Source organism: Leptonotus elevatus, chromosome 2 (assembly GCF_054856555.1).
Source record: "Leptonotus elevatus isolate MCC_2025b chromosome 2, RoL_Lele_1.0, whole genome shotgun sequence".
Taxonomy (NCBI): domain Eukaryota; kingdom Metazoa; phylum Chordata; class Actinopteri; order Syngnathiformes; family Syngnathidae; genus Leptonotus; species Leptonotus elevatus.
The window spans coordinates 11444882-11463901 of NC_141240.1; the positions used below are offsets into that span (position 1 = coordinate 11444882).

Consider the following 19020-nt stretch of genomic DNA (forward strand, 5'->3'; position numbering starts at 1 on the left):
CGTTGAACGTGGACGCCGGCGTGCGGTCGCGGTGTGCCGGAAGTTACATCACGTGGCTGTCAAATTCGGCCTTTTGGAGGACACAGCCTTTGCTGATACAATTGTTTCTGCGCTGCTATTGAATAAATGTCGCAAGCCAACAGCTCAGCTTGTGCAGAAAGCACCCAGTAGCTTGCTCTTGAAGACTAATAACTACAACAACAAAAAAATATGATTGATTGCAGTGGTTGTCTCAAAAGGTTGTGCAGCAAATTAAGAATAATTTTTTTGTCAAAGCTTGTTTTTTGTTTTGTTTTTTAAATCTGTTGAACCACAATTTCAGAGCAGCGTCTAATTTTAATTGGTAAATTTTCATTATGATATTTTCCAATCATTATTTTTCTCCAATTCAAGTTATTTCTTTGATCACTATTGTTTTCTCTTTCATTACCAGAAGGGTGCCAACAATTTTGTCCACATGTGTATGCAGTGGGAGAAGAGAGACCACAATCTTCTCAGACAAATATGAGGGATGAGTATTCATGTCCCCAGGACATAGGCAAACTAGGCGGTCGCCTTGGGCGGGGCATCTAGTGAAGGGTGCCAAATTGCAGGGCAAAAAAGAAAGAAAGAAATATTGTTACCCCTCAGGTTTTCTAAATTAAAATATGTAAATGACCCTGCTATTATTTTTGTATTGCAGAATTGCGTTGTTTTGTTGTGCTATTAAAATATAGTTGATACTTTTATTTTGAAGGATACAGGAAAAGGTCTCATAAACCTAAAATAAATGTTTATTTACAAATAAATTGTACTCAAGAGATTGTCAAGGCTATAAAAGGTCATTTAAGGCACTTCATTTATAGTATATGGTAGGGTGACCAAATGAGTCCTTTTTTGGGAGGACAGACCATTTTCTTACGTCCTGTTGAGGGCGTCCGGTGGTTTTATAAATTCATGAAAATGTCCGGTTGGCATTGCGTGACTAATAGGAGGTGAAGTCCACTGTGTAACTGCAACTGGTACCACAATTTCAAGGCCGAGGCAAGTGTCCCCTTTTTTTTATTTTTTTTAATGGGAATATGGTCACCCTAGTATATGGCTTAAATACGGCAAAAGGATACACAAGACATACCGTTTGAGTTATTAATGGTATTGTTTTGTTCATTTGTTTTGTAGCTCTTACAGTGTGTTCACACAAAGGAAGGTTTAATGAAAGTTGTGAACCATCAGTTTGAGAGACCACCTTTATTTCAACTGAGGATGCTACAAAATGTTATAGAGCATACATATTTTATTTATTTTACATTATTACATTACATCATTTATATTTGTTATATCGCATATATATATTTTATATAATAATTATTTTTTTATTATTTCTAGTCCAAATAAATATGAGCTCATGACCTGGCACCCTGAATCTGACCTGTTGCTGCTGTTTACAGTGAAAGGTGTGGGAGGGTCGCGCATAATCTCAGAGTGTTAGCGCTATTGATAGATGGTTGGCTCGCTTATGTTGTTGTCTTTACATCATAGGTGTCAAACTCTGGTCCTGGAGGGCCGCAGTCCTGCAGGTTTTGGATGTTTCCCTTCTCCAACACAGCTGATATATGATCAGCTCATCGGCAAGCTCTGCATAAGTCTGATAACGATCCTGGTGATTGGAATCAGCTTGTGTTGGAAGAGGGAAACAAATACAACTGTTAAGTGTTTGTGTCAAACTGGCCCTCGAGGACCGGAGTTTGACACCTATGCACTAAACAGTTGTATTGCACTGTATTTATGCTATTTATTTGTATTACTTGTACTTGTACACTTTCGCCTAAGGCACCAAATCCCCTAGAATTTGCATGTCCCATTTCTAGCTACAGTTCTTGCTTCAGCAGACAGAGCCATCTATTGCTCCCTGAAGTCACGCTTTGTCTAATTACCTGATGGTTAAGGTTTTTGTTTTTACTCTTTACTGCTTTGTTTTTGTTTTTTTGTTTTTTCTGTACTTGAACAGAAGGTGAGAGGCTCCTAATAATAGACTGGAAGCAATAAATAAAAATAAATAATCGCAGACTTAAAAGCTCCACTGTATTGGTCAAGTTGTTAATTTGACCACTTGAGGGCAGTAGATGATCATTTGCGTATGTGCAAACGGCATTGTAAACAGCTTTTACGATTTAAGATGGGCCTGTTTTAGGAAAAATTCACAGAATATAGAGAAACTAACTTACTTTTTGTAATATATTGTTTTAAGTTATTTCATACAGAATGTAACACCAAGAATTAGTTGAGCTCAGTTTTCTATATGGCATCAAGTAAACTAGAAATATAACAATTTCTGGTTCCCACTAAAGTACCTGGTAATGGAATTGTGCTAAACTGTAAATTGATAATTCAGTGCCACTTTACCTTGAACTGGGTCCAGAGAATTGCGGGTATCTTGCTACTCTTGAATAGTGGAAGGCCATCAACTTTCAGAGACAACTTCTGTGTGTTCACTGTTTTCAGTGCCTCCTCTGGGTAGTGGTTGAGTTGTTCTTCAACATATCTCCTTAAGCCTAAATGGAAATAATCCATTCCTGATACTGTAGCTGACATGATTTGTTTTGGGGTTGATAGAAGTGTTCTGGCTGTTAAAGGTAACTCTGGATGCCCATTGGCCTTTAGGCCTACAGGAAGATCATCAAGAGCAGAATGTGGAATACGGTGTTTTAAGGCCCAGTGTTGTAAAAAGTTCCTGAATGAGCATCGTGGGTTGTTGTCGTCCATGCTGCAGGGGTTATTTGTATCACCCGCGGCTGTATCCCACGTTTCGAGATCTGATGCAGAAGCAACACTGCTTATGCTGTCCTCTTCAGAGCTGATGATGGAACGTGTTAACACTTCCATAAACTCTGGCTGCTCTTCAGTCTGCTCTGTCGGTTGTCGTTGTTCCTGATGCCACCTAGCTTGTGCAGTCTGCGCTGCCCGTGCCAGATCTTGTGAAGGCTGATCTACCCGTGACGCATCTCGTGCAGTCGCCCGTGCCGCATCTCGTGCAGCCTGCTCCGCTTGGATCTCTGCTCTTACAGTCTCTCTCACTTTAAGATTCACTCGCCGCACCCGCTTCCACCTATTTGTGTAGGCCTCCCTCGGCAACATCTGTGAATTCGTTGTGAGCAAGTACGTAATAAATGGCAATAAAAAAAATAATAGAAAAAAAAGTCACATATTATGTATCAAAAATTAATAATGAAGTAAATATATGGTGGTAGGAATAAATAAGTTTATACAACCTCCTTCTCCTTTTCGAACATTAAGCAGGTATGGTATTGCCTACATGTATTGATTATTTCTAACTTGTTCTGTTTTCTTAACTTTTTTATGGGCTTGATTTTGCTGGTTTTTTTCATGTGCCTTTTGTGCTCTTATCTTTTCTTAATGCATGTTCGAAATAAATTAATGGAAAATGTTATGCTACTTCATGTGGTATCGAAATTATGGTAAATACTACATGTCGAGGAGAAAATTGCTCATGTCGTATTTTCCACTGGACAACTGGGACTTGATTTTGATACCCGAGTTTCAGAGCAGAGAGAACTTTACAAGTTTCAACATGGTGGACAGCGCGAAGGATTCGTGAATGGCAAGAAATATTAACACTTATAAGGACGTTATCGTCCGCTAGCTCGTTGTTTCTACACAATTACGTAGCATACACAATTCAATGTCCTGTTCTTCGCAACTCATTATTTGCCGTAATTACAGCAAATAATAAGTACAATTAATTGTTCAGTTTTACTAGTAAATAATACGTCAGCTGTATTTTTTGGTACAACAACAAAAGCACATCAACAGAACTCACTCGTAATTTCCGAGTTTCCCAGTAGAAAGGTCCATCTTTCCCGTAGCACGTGAAGGCAGGATGGGGATGGGCCGTCGGAAGATGGCTGCCGGTCGCTTCACTTCTCGCTACGGCGAGTAGGCGGTCGCACCGGCGGCCATCTTATGCAACACTCTCTAACTTCGATCGCCTAACATGAAAACTGCACATTAATTTCTGCGCGGCGTTTTCACGTTATTTATTCTACGGCGAAACTGCCACAATGTGTGGCGTATAGTTCTACTCACAAGTCTGGGAGCAGCGCTACATGTACAATTCATCGCTAGTTACAAAAACCACGTGGTTCCACCATGCGGCTAACATGACATCTGCTCCTCGTCCGGCGCCGCAGGCCCTGCGGCCGTCATCTGCTACTAGTCCGGCGCCGCAAGCCCTGTGACTGTCCTCTGCTACTAGTCCGGCGCCGCAAGCCCTGCGGCCGTCCTCTGCTACTAGTCCAGCGCCGCAAGCCCTGCGGCCACCTTCTACTTTCCGTGCCAGGGCGGCACGGACCCTGCCACGGCCGCCTTCTGCTCCAGTGTGGTGTCCGGGACGCCCTCCTGACCTGTGCCGCCGGGCTTCCCTTGTCTGGCGTCCGGGTTTCAGTAGTGGTGGCAAAATCGAAACTGTGTTTTGGTACGTACCGGAACCCAGGCGGAACTTGTGATTCGAACCGCGTTCCTAAATCTGTCTCAGAATCAGGATGTCACGTGACAGTTGCCTTTCGCGTTCCATTACGCCTCCAAATGTCACATTGTTTCACCAAGTGCCTTTTCTAAAATTAAATAAAATCCGACCATTGCACTATATTAAAATCTCTTAAATCTAAAATAAATCCAACCTAAGTATACTTTATAATTAAAATTACCCTGCTGATTCATCGCCCTACATAATAAAATGTCAACATCCTCTTAAACGCTTTAAACGCAGCGGTTGGTTTAGTAGTAATGCACCCGCACGATGGGCTGAGAAAAAGGTCCGTTATCCAGGTAACCCAGGTTCAATTCTCATGTTTTTGCAGCTCATTCTTTTTCTTCTCTAATACTTTCTGTCAACACTTGATGCCCTTTCGCAAAAAAAAAGCCGTTGAAATGTAGCCTGTTGAAATGTAGTTTTGGATTAAATGTGATAGCACGGGGGGTTTCATCAAAGCATTTAAGTCATGCGCGAGGCAAAATTAAAGACAAACCAAGTATCAGCAACAAAAAGCTCATTTGTACTTCCATACTTATTTTGACGGGGTGGGGGTTGTTCAGTTTTTGTTTCCCATGATATTATTTCTCTCTTTTATGGCGTCCATTACAATTGTAGCCCAATTGCCAGTTGTGTAAATTAGGTGATGACAGCCAGCCAATAGTTAGGTTCCTTACTGGGGAGCTGGCAACACTGATCTACTGTTTGATTGCAATATTTTACACTTGGCCACCAGATGTCGCTGTGGGGAGATGTTTCGAATGTTCCAAAAGATCGATTCTTTTTGTGAATCAATCGTTTCAAATGATTTGATCGTTTCAATGTTCCATTTCTGCCATCCCTAAGTTTCAGTTATTGTTTAAAAAAAATATATATATTTGTTGTAATTTGTTAATGAGAATGTAGAGACACATGCACTGTGTGGAAAAACGATTAGTTGGTGTGTTTATCCCTTACCTTTTCGCAAATAGTCCAAAAGAACAAATCGCTTGCAAATGTTGATCTTCGTCTCCGTCGTCTTCTTCAAATGTTTGCGCGGTATGCAAACGTATTTGAGCCAATGAGCAGCGATCGTGCTACCTACGTCATGTGACGACATGCTACCTGGCCAATCAATGACTGTTTAGGGCTCCGGGTGGCAGAGTGGTTACCGTCACTTGCCTTTGGTGCAGGTTGGCGTGAGAAAAAAAGAAATCAATGAGGTAATGTCTTTGAACAAGTCACAAGTACAGACAATATACCTAAAGTGAACAAATTGAAAACATTAATTATATATTAGTATGCTAGTCTTGTAGTGAGCGGTACATAATTCACCCACGGAACGTCGGGAAGATCTGGTCTGGGGAGTTGGTGGGAATGTTTGTCCTGTTTGTGATCCCCCACTGATCAGTAGTTTCCCCCCACGCATGTATGGGGGACGTAATATAACAAGATGACCATAAGACATTTGACCACAATTATGGCAAGTGTGTGTCGACTTCCATTCAACATGAGCGTGAATGTGATGGATTGTGGACACAGCCACGTCCCCAGTGGTCATATAGACTTGAGCAATTACATTATCTTAGTTCAGTTTATTTTTACTTGACCCCTCAAAAAGATGATTGTTTTCCAATTGAGTGCACAGGTTAAAGGTCACATGACTCACATTTAATGCTGGCAAAGTTTTGAAATATTTGCACTGCTCTGCATTGGTGGAGCAAAATGGGTAGAGGCCATTATTGTATGTGGTAAAACTTGCCTTGCTTCATTAAGTGTAGATAACTTTCTTTTGTGGAAATGAACTGATATCATCGTATCTTACCCTATCCTGTATCAATTTACAAATATAATGGAGTCCTCTTGTACTCCCGTTTTTTTGCCCATTTCCAGTATATTGCCTATGGCTGGGATCAGTGTCTTGTTTTGAAGGTTTTGTATTTCATGAGATGTAGTTGGAGACTTTCAATCTCAGTATTTTATTAATGCTGGTAAGAATGATATGTCACATGTCGGACTATATATATATATATATATATATATATATATATATATATATATATATATGTAATGTTCAAATGTTCAGGCCTTAAAGACTGCCCCCCAAAGGTCATTCTTACCAGCATTAATAAAATACTGAGGTTGAAAGTCTCCATAATATATCCAGGTATGTTGTTGTTGTAGAAGTTAATCCCACTTAGAATAGGCCCTTAAATCAACAAACCTACATGAGAGAGTGTATTGGCATGCCAGGCAGGTTTGGGCTGAGCAGAACCTGCGAGTGGGAGGATGGGCCTGAATGATGCAAACTGTGCAGTGGTGAGAGTGCAGAGTAGACGTAAATGTACATATGTATAATATTTTTGTTATATTTGGAATACTTCAAGGATGTTTGATGCTTAAAGCTTTTAATGAAAGGCTCTACAGTAATTACACCTGAAGTGTGACTTAAAACAACACACGCTGCTCACAAAAAGGTCTTTCACCTTTTATGACCTTTATTTGACCTCTCAAATTTTTTGAATGCATGCCCAACTGTTCAATGTTTCAGCACTTTGTGCACAACGTTTGTAGCTGAACAGTGAAATCGTATTTTATCCATAAATGGCTTCTAATGGATAATAATTGGTATTCAAACTGCCCTCAGTCATCATCGCTCTGTCCACATTGTGACCTTATGGGACGAAAATGGCAACTCACAACCGATGAACAGTACCGAACCCTTTTGTGAGGCTGCGACAGCATGTTCTCTGAGTGAACACTGAGCTGAGAATGTCACAGAGTGCCATCAGCAGATTGCAATAGAGATACGAGAGGCTGAAAGAGTCACAGAAAGGCATAGACGGACGGGAATGTCCTTGGAAATGTGTTGGTTGATTCATGGATCAAACACTTGCAAATTCGGCTTTTCAGCTCTTTGTTAGAGTCGAGCAAGTTGTGCAGGATGTCATGAAATGTTGAACAGTTGAACATATGCATTCCAAAATTGGGCAAGGCAGAATTTTTAAATGCAACTCTTGGATCCTATGAAATTGTGGAATTATTGTTTGATTTCCATTGGATCTCAAGTGCTTTGACGTGATGAAACAACTTTGCTGAGTAACATAATGTACATTCTACGTGTTGGACCTCTTCCTTGGCGTCGTCAGTGCCATTTTTGTCAAAATGTTTTGTTCAAACAAGGATTAGTCTGATAAAAAGAAGAAAAAAAAGTTCAGCCCTACCCAAATGGCATGACACAGTCATCAATCTGACGTGTATCTTTTACACCTTCGCCAAAGACAGACGTTATGTTGATGTTATTTTTAAAAAGCCTTCATGATTTGGATCAAGTGCACTGAATGAATTTAGTTATTAGAGTGAGATGAGATAACACAATTCAACTTTTTCTCCTTCTGTTTTCCCCTGGGAATCTTCCAGGACCCCACCTAACCTTATTTGGGTCGCAGGTGATGTGACAAAATTAATGAGCCTTCATTGCCAAATACACATTTTAAAATAATACTGCCCTGAGAAATCAAACTCCCAAGCTAGAAATGATACAAAGAGAGCTGTACCCCGAGTAAAATAAAAAGGCAAGCAATTCAACCTGTTCTCATGCAAATCCAGTAGAAATCCATACAGGAAGTTGATGCTCACAAACCATTTTAGCCAGGCAATAATACAGCAGATGCTTTTTGTCCCGCTCACCACACCCGTCAACTTTCAAGCGTCATCATTTATTGGGACGGGGTATACAGCATCTTGTAACGCCCCCTCCCACCTAGTGACAATCGTTTTTTCAAGGTGCATCATCCACATGTGCTGGCCCCCGGCAATATCATCCTGTGCAGATTAGACCAGTAATTGCTTCAAACACATACTTTGTAGTAATTTGCCAGTGTTGCCCTTCTTAAACGTGCATGCCTTTTTCCTGAATGATCTGGTTGCAGATGCTTCCAAAGGGCTTAAACTTTGGTCCCAAATCATTCAAAAACTGAAAGTCCTCTCCACAGATGCTGAAAGACAATTCATCCAGTGACTGACACTTGCTGTCTTCTCCCTCATAGACGTACACCTGTGGTTGGTATTCTGGGTGGTTCACAGAGTTTCCCTCAATCATGTACAGTCTCTGTGGGCGCACAAAAAAGTTTTTACTGCGGTATTTATTTACTGATGTCCTCATCCATTTATCCATTTCACTGTTGCGTGATGTGACTCAAACATCTCTCTTACCCTGTTGAGGTGATCTGAAATGTTACGATTGGTCAGCAAGCTGCTTGCCCGCTGAGACCTCAATGAGCCTCCCTATTCATGAAAGTAGATTTACAATGTATGTCGAACAACACACACACGCACACACACGCCCACACACACACACACACACACACACACACACACACACACACACATATATATATATATATATATATGTAATAGGGGTGTGCCCAAAAATGATTCTCGTAAGAATCGCGACTCTCATTTAGTACGATTCAGAATCGATTTAAAATGTCCCAAAATCGATTTTATTTAAATTATTTTATACTGTCTTCCCTTTGTTTGTGTGTGCCTTTATTGAGAGCGCGGTTCATGTTGTACCCGATTTGGCCACTGAGGGGCAGTGTGGTTGCACGCGGTCTAATACACTGTTAAGTTGTAGCCACATTAGAGAGTAGAAGGAAAAAGTCACGATCAAATTGTTCCAATAAAAGTTGTTTTTTTTCCAGCGTGGAGCCGTTCTTTTGAGTGATATAGTGCCGCGAGTAGCGCGCTAATTAGCATTAGCGAGTCAGACTGGAGTAGATCATTACAATTACTTGCACATCTATAGATTGAAGCAAAAATCATTGTCAATCATTTTGAATAAAACATTTTTCTTAATCGAAAATCTATTCTGAATTGAATCGCACACCCAAAAATCTGACTCGAATCGAATCGTGAGACATTCAAAGATTCCCACCCCTATATATATATATATATATATCAGGGGTGGAAATCTTTGAATATATATATATATGCAGGCACACTTACGTGGTACATGTTCTTGTTTGCAGACAATGTAGTGTGCTGAAAGAAAGAGAATTAACAGTAAATCAGCTTTTCAGTCTTTAGTTTTACTATGTCTGAAAAAGTGTGTCTAATGTACTGCAAGTCCCCTTCTCTAATTGGATTTTGTATAGTTCTGACACAGACTGGGGATATTTCCTGTCTCTAACCGTCATCCTACGTTGCTTCCCATGTGTTAGAAATGGTAAATGGACAGCTTTTTTATAAAGCGTTTCTAATCTACACCATATATCCTTCTACCCAAAGCACTTTACAATGCATCACATTTACCAATTCACGCACACATTCACACACCAGTGGTTGGCTGCTGCCAATTGTCCACTGGGAGCAAATTAGGCTTCAGTGTCTTGCTCAAGGACACTTCGACATGGTCACTCGGGGTGAGCATAGAATCCACAAACTCACAGATGGGAGACGACCACTCTGCCACTGAGCCATGCGCGCTCCTGTGATGTTTAGGCACTACATGCAGCAATATAAGAAGTCTACACACCCTTTTTCAAAATTAAATGCCAGGTATGTGTGATGTGAAAAAAAAATATTTTTAACTATTTGTATCAGTTTAAAAAAAAAATCTACTTTTGTTAACAAGAGTATTAAAACCTAGATTTTTTAAAAATTGTACATTAAGAATAGATATAAATTTTGTGATTAATCGTGAGTTAACTATTGAAGTCATGCGATTAATTACGAGTAAAAAAAAATGAATCGCTTGATGAGATGATTATTAAAAATTAGGGGTGTCAGGTGATTATTATTTTTTTTACTCGTAATTAATCGCATGACTTCAATAGTTAACTCACGATTAATCACACATTTTTATATCTGTTCTAAATGTACAATTTTTAAAAAATCTAGGTTTTAATACTCTTGTTAACAAAAGTAGATTTTTTTTAAACTGATAGAAATAGTTAAAATTATTTTTTGGACGTTTATAACTAACTTTTTATTTTTATTTTGTAAATTTACATTTTCATACTCTTGTTAACAAAAGTGGAAAAATGTTAAACTAATAGAAATAGTTAAAATGAATTTTTTACGTCAATGGCAGTGAATGAGTTAATGACTGAAATTTTTTTGAAATTATTATCTAGGTCTTTTTTTTTTCACATCACACATACCTGGCATTTAATTTTGAAAAAGGGTGTGTAGACTTCTTATATTGCTGCATGTAGTGCCTAAACATCGCATGGCTCATCATCAAATCTAGGTTTTTATACTCTTGTTAACAAAAGTAGATTTTTTTTTAAACTGATAGAAATAGTTAAAATTATTTTTTGGACGTTTATAACTGTCAATGGTTGTGAATGAGTTAATTTGAGCTATAACCTGTACTATTATTGATTTAAAAAAAATGTGGTTGCACAATAGTGCACACCTTATTACTAGGATGTGGCTGTGCTCAGGATCAACTTGTCACATTCAAACTCATGTTAAATGTGTTTCTGATTAATCCCAAATAAATTTCAGATGGTGTAGTCGGCTTTACCTGACAGGACAGCGACATGTAGACTTTCATAATCCACTGAATATTAAAATTCTCCATTTGAGATTGTGATCAAACATTTTCTTCCAAATGCTTACTTAAATGTGGGGTCTTAAGTTTTGACCGTTTGTGTTTGTAAACAAACAATTCAAAACGGACTCCTCCCATGGCTCAACCCCCCGCCTTCAGCGACACGCCCCCCACTCTGTGATTGGCTGGAGGAGTAAACATTGACTTCCCTCCCAGAAACGTCCCTTTTATGGCAAAACACAACAAAATGGCAAAATACAGTCTGGGGGTGGTGGTTGATGACAAAATCACCACCACACATTAACAGAAGCCCAGAGGTGTTGATTGAGAAGGATTTCATGTGTATACATCCAGTGTTTATCAAGTGTTTATTTCTGAGTGAAAACTTTGGACCCTCCCTTTAATAGATATATAAATACTCACTATGTTATGCCCGTTGTTGCTCCGGAAAACCCCTCTGTGATTTTGCTGGCCCAATGATGCCATGTCAGAATTAATCTGATGGGAAAAGACACTATTAGGAAAATATTGTTACAACATTAAGTGTAATATTCTCGCGCTGCCCAATCATTCTAATGTGCTGTCTTGTCTATGCACACAAAAGTAGTCTTGTCATGTTACTCACCATCCTTGAGTTGTAAGTATGCAAGTCTTCGATCATTACCGGAGCCATCTTAGCCATCTGGGTGAAAATTGCATTTCATTAACGCTAGTTTAGACATTCAACATTATGTTTATATCATGGAGCAATCAAATATGGCAAAAATTTGAGAAGAAGTGGCGGTAGTGGTGATTAGTGTTGTTCCGATACCGTTTTTTGGCCCATGATACCGATTCTGATACCCAGCTTTGCCGTATCGGCCGATATTAGCGTCACAATTAATGGTATCAGCATGTTACTTGTTAGTATGTTTGAGGTGACTGTCTCTTATGTTGTGCCATGCGTGAAGTGAAGAAGCCTTTTGGGCTGAAAGAAAACTGCCTTCATCAACTCAGAAGTCAGTTGGGGCGATTCAAATTTTTTAAAATGACCATGACCTAGGTGACTTTGAAGCGACACTCTCTCAACCCATAACCTGTCATTTGTGTACGGCAAAGCTAACGCACCTTGCATTCGGCGCCACCTCCTTCCTGGTTGTACTTGATCAAGGTCTGGTGACCTTCATCTTGTTGTACCTCTGATAAGTGCTTGAACTGTTTCCCACACTGACACGCGACGATGAAGCCGAGTACTGCAAACACGAAAGACAGTCTGAATGTCATGCATTCTAACAACATGGTTGGTACACAGCAATGCTAACGGGCGTCAACTCAACCCGGCCGGTACTTTTTAGCACAATAAATATGCAAATACTCACACAAAAATAAGAGCAGCGCTGCAAAGATCAGTCCAATGCCAGCTGGTCCCAGACTCGTTGAGAGCGGCTTTTTATTTCGGCACACATCTCCTCCTTCGCAGTCACACACAGTTACGACTACAGTATCCTCTCCGGTTATGCCCTGCTGGTCTTCAATCACGAGGGGCACTGAGTAATTGCGGTAAGCAAGGGTCTTCAGGCTAACTAGCTCAACCTCCTCACCTGGTGCAGGATGAAAAACAAAGTATGTGGTGGTTTGTCAATTGCAATCGTAACTCATTTGCTCCAAAAACGTAGAAATACGTTCTATTTCAAATGTTTTAAGTGTCCCAAAGACATATTTATACGTTTATTTTTATTTTTATAAATTTTTGAAGAAATGATAATTATTACAAAAACGGCCAGCAGTTGGGAGCAGAGTAGAAGAGCTCAACCAGGGCCACGTTGAAAACAAGCTGATTTACCCACAGTTGTAAGCAGGTTTGTGAATAATGATGAAACTTTGCTATATTCTAATGCTAATTTCTGCAAAACGGAAACAACTAGAAATATACTTTTTTTCTCGATAAAATAACACAATATTCTGTGGGCCTTGCAAAATCAGTCAAAATCCAGTAAAACAGCCGGGAGCGAAGAGGATTGCTTCAGTGAAATTGGCCGCGAGTGAATGAGTTAAAAAGACAAATAGTGATGTTTACCCATGTTGGGGTCCACTTTCCATCGCTGCAATTGAGTTGCATCACTACTCTTGAGTGAAAAGGTGAAGGGCCCGCTGTAAGGATGCAAGTCCAGATCCTTTGCAGCAAGCTTGACCTTGTTTCCACACATTGTGACACTATTATTGCTCAGCTTTGGCTTGTTGTCATTGATATCCAGAAGGTGAACCAAGACGCTGCCTGTGCTTGTGGCCGGAGGCTTACCTAGGTAAGTACAGCAAAAAAAAAGAAAAGACACTTGTTTCATTGTGTTTTGCTTTTACTAAAAACAACATAATTGTAGTTTGTATTTTCTCCATACCATCATCTATTGCAGCAATCATTATTTTGTAAATGTCATCGTGAACGAAGGGCGACTCTCTGTCCATCTTCTTAGTGGTTGTGATTTGTCCTGTTTTTTTGTCAATGGTCACCCAATCGGCAGGATCTTCTAACAAGACAAAACTAGACAAAAGAGCATGATAGGTTAAAAAATGTGTTTATTATATCATAAAGTGTGCTGATTGTCAACACCAACCGAATTTTGGATACGTCCGAATCAACATCATGAACCTTCGGCGTGTACAGCAACTTTCCCGGCTCCTCCTCTTCTTTCTCGTAGACGTCAGCTGAAACTTTCTCAAACTGAGGTGGGTCGTTGACATTAGTCACTTTCATTGTGACGTTAATTGAATCAGAGACTCCTTTGCTCAAGCGTGTTGCATTTTTACATACAAACAAGGGCTCCTCATTCTTTACCCCAATTTGCAGGTTTCTAATAGCTGCTGTCTCAAAATCTTCGCCCTAAGACACACAATTACAAAGTCAGATCTGGTTTAGTGAACAATTGTGCAGTCTTGGGGGGGGGGGGGGGGGGGGGAATACCTTGATGACACTCAGGACACCCTCATTAGTGTCTGGGTCAGTTTCAATTTTGTAATTGTTTTCCTCATTTCCTTTGATGATGAAGTATTTGGCCCGCCAGCCTGGGGTTTTCGGAGTGTCGTTATCCTCTACTGCAAGTCTTAAAACATTTTCCCTTGTGACCATTTCAGAAATTTCACCTTGCAACTGGACCAGAGGAACATTTTTATGTTGAGCATCATGCATTATCATGATCAGTAACTTCATTAGTAATAGTCCCAACGAACATCCTTGCCTTCTTTGCTTTGAACGTTGGCGGATGACTGTTGGTGTCAATAATATTGAGAGTGACAACAGCGGTGGATGATAGGGAGGGTTTTCCATGATCTTTCGCTTCAAGCTTTATTTCATATTTCTTGAATTTCTGAAATATGAATATTACAATGAATAACGAGACATTACAGACATCACTTGGACAAATCATTGTTTCTTCAAACGCAGTCAGGTAGGAAAAAGTCGGTGACACTTACATCATAGTCAAAACACCCTTTCAACGTAAGTTGAGCCATTCGCGGATCAATCTGGTGTAAGTCAATTTTAGGAACTTGCGGGGACTGCGATATCACACTCAGGGTAACTGTAGAGTTTGGGCTGTCGTCTTGATCAAGGTCAATAACCTCTATCCTAATAGGCAAGTAGCCTTGGCATGGGATTTTACATTCACAAAAAAAGTAGATGAATAAAATACATAGACAGGATTGTGGAATCCAGGTTCAGAAAGTAAAAACCCTGCCACAGATTGGCTTTAGCCACAGTTGTTTCTAATTAACTGGCAGGTAAACGAGGTTGTCTCCACCTATTGAGTGAAAGCACCTGTAGCTAATGCCAAACTGTTTCAGTGTTTTTACTTTCTGGATCTGGAGTATATGTAACTACTGGAATATGAATGTTCAATGAGCGGAGGCAGAAACTCACCCTCTTCTGTGTCCTCCCTGACGTCAGTGCTCAGTTGCGAAAGAACAAATTTTGGTGCATTGTCGTTGATGTCTTTTATGGCAACATCAAATGCTAATTCTCTGTCTATTGCTCTGCCTGTTTGCCTGTCCAAAATGTCAAACTTGATCTGTGGATGAACATGTTGCACTTGTAAAGGTAATGGTTAAAGTCTAGTCAACCTTAAACTTTTCTTGACAATAATATGTTATATGTGTCCTCACTAGTCCAAACATGACATTCCGATTAATATTACATTTGTGGAATATGAGTTATAAAGCAAAATCCAGCAGTTTTTTTTTATCCACCTCAGGGGGCGGCCATTTTGCCACTTGCTGTCGACTGAAGATTACATCAATGTTGCTCAGGGCTCGGGCAATGACCAATTACAGCTCACCTGTTTTCTGAAGCTGAGCTGTAATTGGTTGTTACCTGAGACCTGCGAAACTGTGATGTCATTTTCATTCGACAGCAAGTGGCAAAATGGCTGCCTTCTAAAAATTATGAAAGCTAGATTTTTTCTGCTTAACTCATATTCCACTAATGCAATATTAACCAGAAAACCATATTTAGACTAGTGGGGCTGCAAAGAACATTTTATTTTGAAGATTTTTTTTTGTTTGTGGGGGGGGGGGGGGGGGTTGTTTGGCTTCCTCTATCTAAATGTACGATCAGTTATGCCGGTAACGCATTACTCCAAAATTTTCAAGTAACGGCTAATTTAACATGTTACTGTTTACTATTTCCAGTCAAGTAATCAGTCTATACTCACTCTTCCAATATCATTAAACGTTACATAGACTCCTATATTTGCTTCAACATACATGTAACATCAGCGTTTGAGAAAATGGCACCTTTTACTTCAACAGGTAGTGGCACTTAAAGGCCAGCAAGAGTCACCAGTAAGAAAGAATTGACAAGAGGTAAAAGAACAGCACACTTCTCACTTATGTGCTTTTTATATTTTATGTAAAACTAATGAATAATAAAATACAAAAAAAACATCTTGTTCCTAACAATATAGTATTCACTAAAGTCACTCAACAACAACAAAACTACATTATTGACACCTAAGAAATGGAAACTCTGGTATTTACAGGTTGAACATAGTGAAGGGCATTGTGGGAGTATTCAAACCGTCTGCCAAAGAGACATCGTCTTCAGCATATATTGATATGTCCGTAAACAGCAAAGGAGGATTTATGAGGAATGGAGGCTGTGAGATTCATGTTTTCAAGCTAAAAAAATAAAATAAATAAACACCGAGCTAAAGAACAGCTAAACACGTACTAAGGTTGATTGCATACTCTGCAAAAGATATGTAGCCATAGCAATAACACACAAACAAAAACCATGGATCGCAGCGCAGTATGCACTCAAGTTTAACGAGAAAGTCACACCAGATTTTGAGAGTGCAGGAGGCCCCCAAATTATCGTTATATTTGCAAACAATGTACAATGTAAATGTTAAATTTTACTATAACATTAGTAGTTAAATATGTCAAGTAAAAAAACATCCTTTATTTTAGATTTAATTCAAAAATTAATTTATGTTAAGTGAAAGACTGTCTGATTGTGTGTGTGTGTGTTTATATCACATCATGGGGACCATTTTCTGGGTTTTTACTATCATTGTGGGGACCATGTGTTCTTATGGGGACATTTTGGTGGCCCCCATGCATCCAAACCTCTTTTTGAGGGTCAAAACTTGGTATTAGAGTTTAGGTTTGAATTGGGTTATGGTTGAGGTTAGGGTAAGGAATGGGGGTAGGCAATCATTTTTGATGGTCGGGGTTAGGGGAAGGGTCTAGGAAATGCATTATGGCAATGAGATGTCCCCCTAGACATGTAATTGTGTGTGTGTGTTTTATTATAAAAAAAAAAACAAGTAGCCCATTTATGTGACGTAAAATCTATTAAAGACTCATCTTTTTTTTTTAACTAAAAATTATTATGTTATTATGTAAGTCAAAAGGTCATTTTTACTTCATTTTTAATAGGAACAAACGTTATTCTTAAATGCCACTATTCCAATTAAGTGGCAAAAGCGGGTGTCATTTTTATTTTAAGTTGGGTTGTCGGTATTTGCTGAATACAACTATTTAAATTAAAGTAACTTATAATCTAACTTAGTTAATATTAAAACCAAGTAATCAGTAAAGTAACTAAGTTACTTTTTAAAGCAAGTAGTCATTAAAGTAATTAAATTATTTTTTTAAGGTAACTGTGACAACACTGTGTATGATGTAGTTTGAGCTTACGTGGAAGAAGCTGTGCTTCTCTCTGTCGATGGGTTTATGGGCGTAGATCATCCCGCTTTGTTCATCAACAGTGAAGATTCCCAATGGCTCCTCATCCACGCCCATTCCTCTTATAACATATTTGTGATTAGTGTGTTGATTCGTCTTGTCATTGAATATCTAAACAAACAAAACACAGTTGAGCCTTTGGCTGCTGGTTTTGACTCAGCCGATATGATTTTCTTCTCACAATCTTGTTTTCACCTGAGACACTTGTTTAGGGTACGGCCCCGGGTCTTCCTCAACTAATTCAATTGTAGTCAAAACCCACCGTCTTTTGGAACGTATCAGAATTTCCTGCTGAACACACATTTAAAATAAACACCCAAAAATGATCGATTCATAATTCGATTTTTTATGGAATCTAAAATTGAAAGTTACCCGCTTATCAACTTGGATGTTGGCTGCCGCTGATGTGACTAAAGCCTACAGAAACAACAGAATCCAAATGTCATTGAACTCAACCATGGCTTAAACGTGTCACCCTTGAATTCATTCATGCACCTGAAAATGTTAACACGTTGTTAGAGATACTGATAGATACTGTGTCTTCATCATGTATTTTCCCTCTTCCTGACTTCAAATTGTTTTGCATATATTACCTAAAATTGAGTGTTTGCGTTAACAGCTGAAGAGTCATTTCTTTACAGTATTTATTTATTTATTTATTTTAGTAATCCCCCCTTTTCTTTACAGAATTATTTCAACTTTGCTTTTCAACTTCTTGCCCCATACCATCACACTGGTATGCCCATGTTTGACAGTCTCTTTGGATTTATTTATTTGATTTATTTACCTTTTCACCAGCGTGCCTCAGCAGGGAGCAGCAATCATGTTTGTTTAGTCATCAATAACAATGCTCAGTGGTTGCCTTTGCAACAGAGTAAATCAAATACCAACGGGTCGTAGAGTTGGTGAACAAATGAAAAACAGAATCAGAACAAATTCAGTCACAGTTGGCCCGCAAGAGTTTGTGCAATCGGGATTGTGTTTTGAATCGCAAAGTAACTTATTTACAGTACTAAATCTGTCACTTGTCAGGTTGGGTGCACATGTAATGGTTTTTCTTTATTAGCAGCAGCTATTTTGACAATTGTTTTGTATTTGAAAATGATAATAGGCCATTTTCTCACGAGGTTAAAATTACTTTATCTTGAAATGTGCAAATGAAACATTAATGGCTTCGCATTTCACATTCCAATTAATTCGCTTTAAGTGAAATTGCACACACGTATGTAGCCCAAACGCAGGAAATCACCTTTACACAATGATAATTGTTAATTCAGTTATATTCTTCGAACATCCCCAAAAACTTTGCTTGGGTGAAATACGTTATTCAGAAGATTTGTGGTACAATGAAAAATGTCAACCAAAGATTCATGCAATAGAGGCATAGCAAAAATAAATTTCTGAACAAATACACAGAGATGAAATACAATTTGACTTCATAGAGGTAAATGTTATACTTTAAAAAATAAAATAAAAATAAAACTGGATTGTTAAGAATTCATGCCTACCAGCATAAGCATGGAAAGGGTCCTCATCTTGATCCTCCCTGCTTGATGTCCTCTGCGGTTCTCCTGTTATCAGCGTTGATGCATAGAGCACACTAAGCCTGCAGGCAGCCAGTTGATTCACTTGAACGCATTGACAAAGGAGTGTTTGTTCACATGCGCAGTATTTATTGTGCGATCTTTTTATGTACACTTAGTTGGAGTTGTGTTATGGGTATGTTGTATGT

The 19020-nt window shown here is 39.1% G+C and overlaps 1 protein-coding gene across 3 annotated transcripts; it reads right to left on the reverse strand.

Annotated features, from left to right (window-relative positions):
* Positions 1-6913: 6913 nt before the first annotated feature.
* Positions 6914-18936, reverse strand: cdh26.1 (cadherin 26, tandem duplicate 1). 3 transcript variants are annotated; one of them, XM_086070273.1, is made up of 18 exons: positions 18797-18936; positions 17661-17705; positions 17484-17576; positions 17241-17399; positions 14962-15109; positions 14517-14686; positions 14282-14410; positions 14008-14193; positions 13661-13926; positions 13445-13587; positions 13126-13347; positions 12428-12649; positions 12177-12301; positions 11695-11751; positions 11493-11567; positions 9518-9553; positions 8723-8794; positions 6914-8618 (listed from the first exon to the last, which is right to left on the reverse strand). In XM_086070273.1, exons 1-18 carry the CDS (start codon positions 18821-18823, stop codon positions 8400-8402), a joined length of 2394 nt encoding a protein of 797 aa, XP_085926399.1. In that variant the 5' UTR covers positions 18824-18936; the 3' UTR covers positions 6914-8399. The 3 variants fall into 3 exon arrangements, with proteins under 3 accessions (XP_085926399.1, XP_085926398.1, XP_085926400.1); XM_086070272.1 differs by having other exon boundaries at positions 17484-17579; XM_086070274.1 differs by lacking the exons at positions 14517-14686; positions 14962-15109 and having other exon boundaries at positions 17484-17579.
* Positions 18937-19020: the final 84 nt, after the last annotated feature.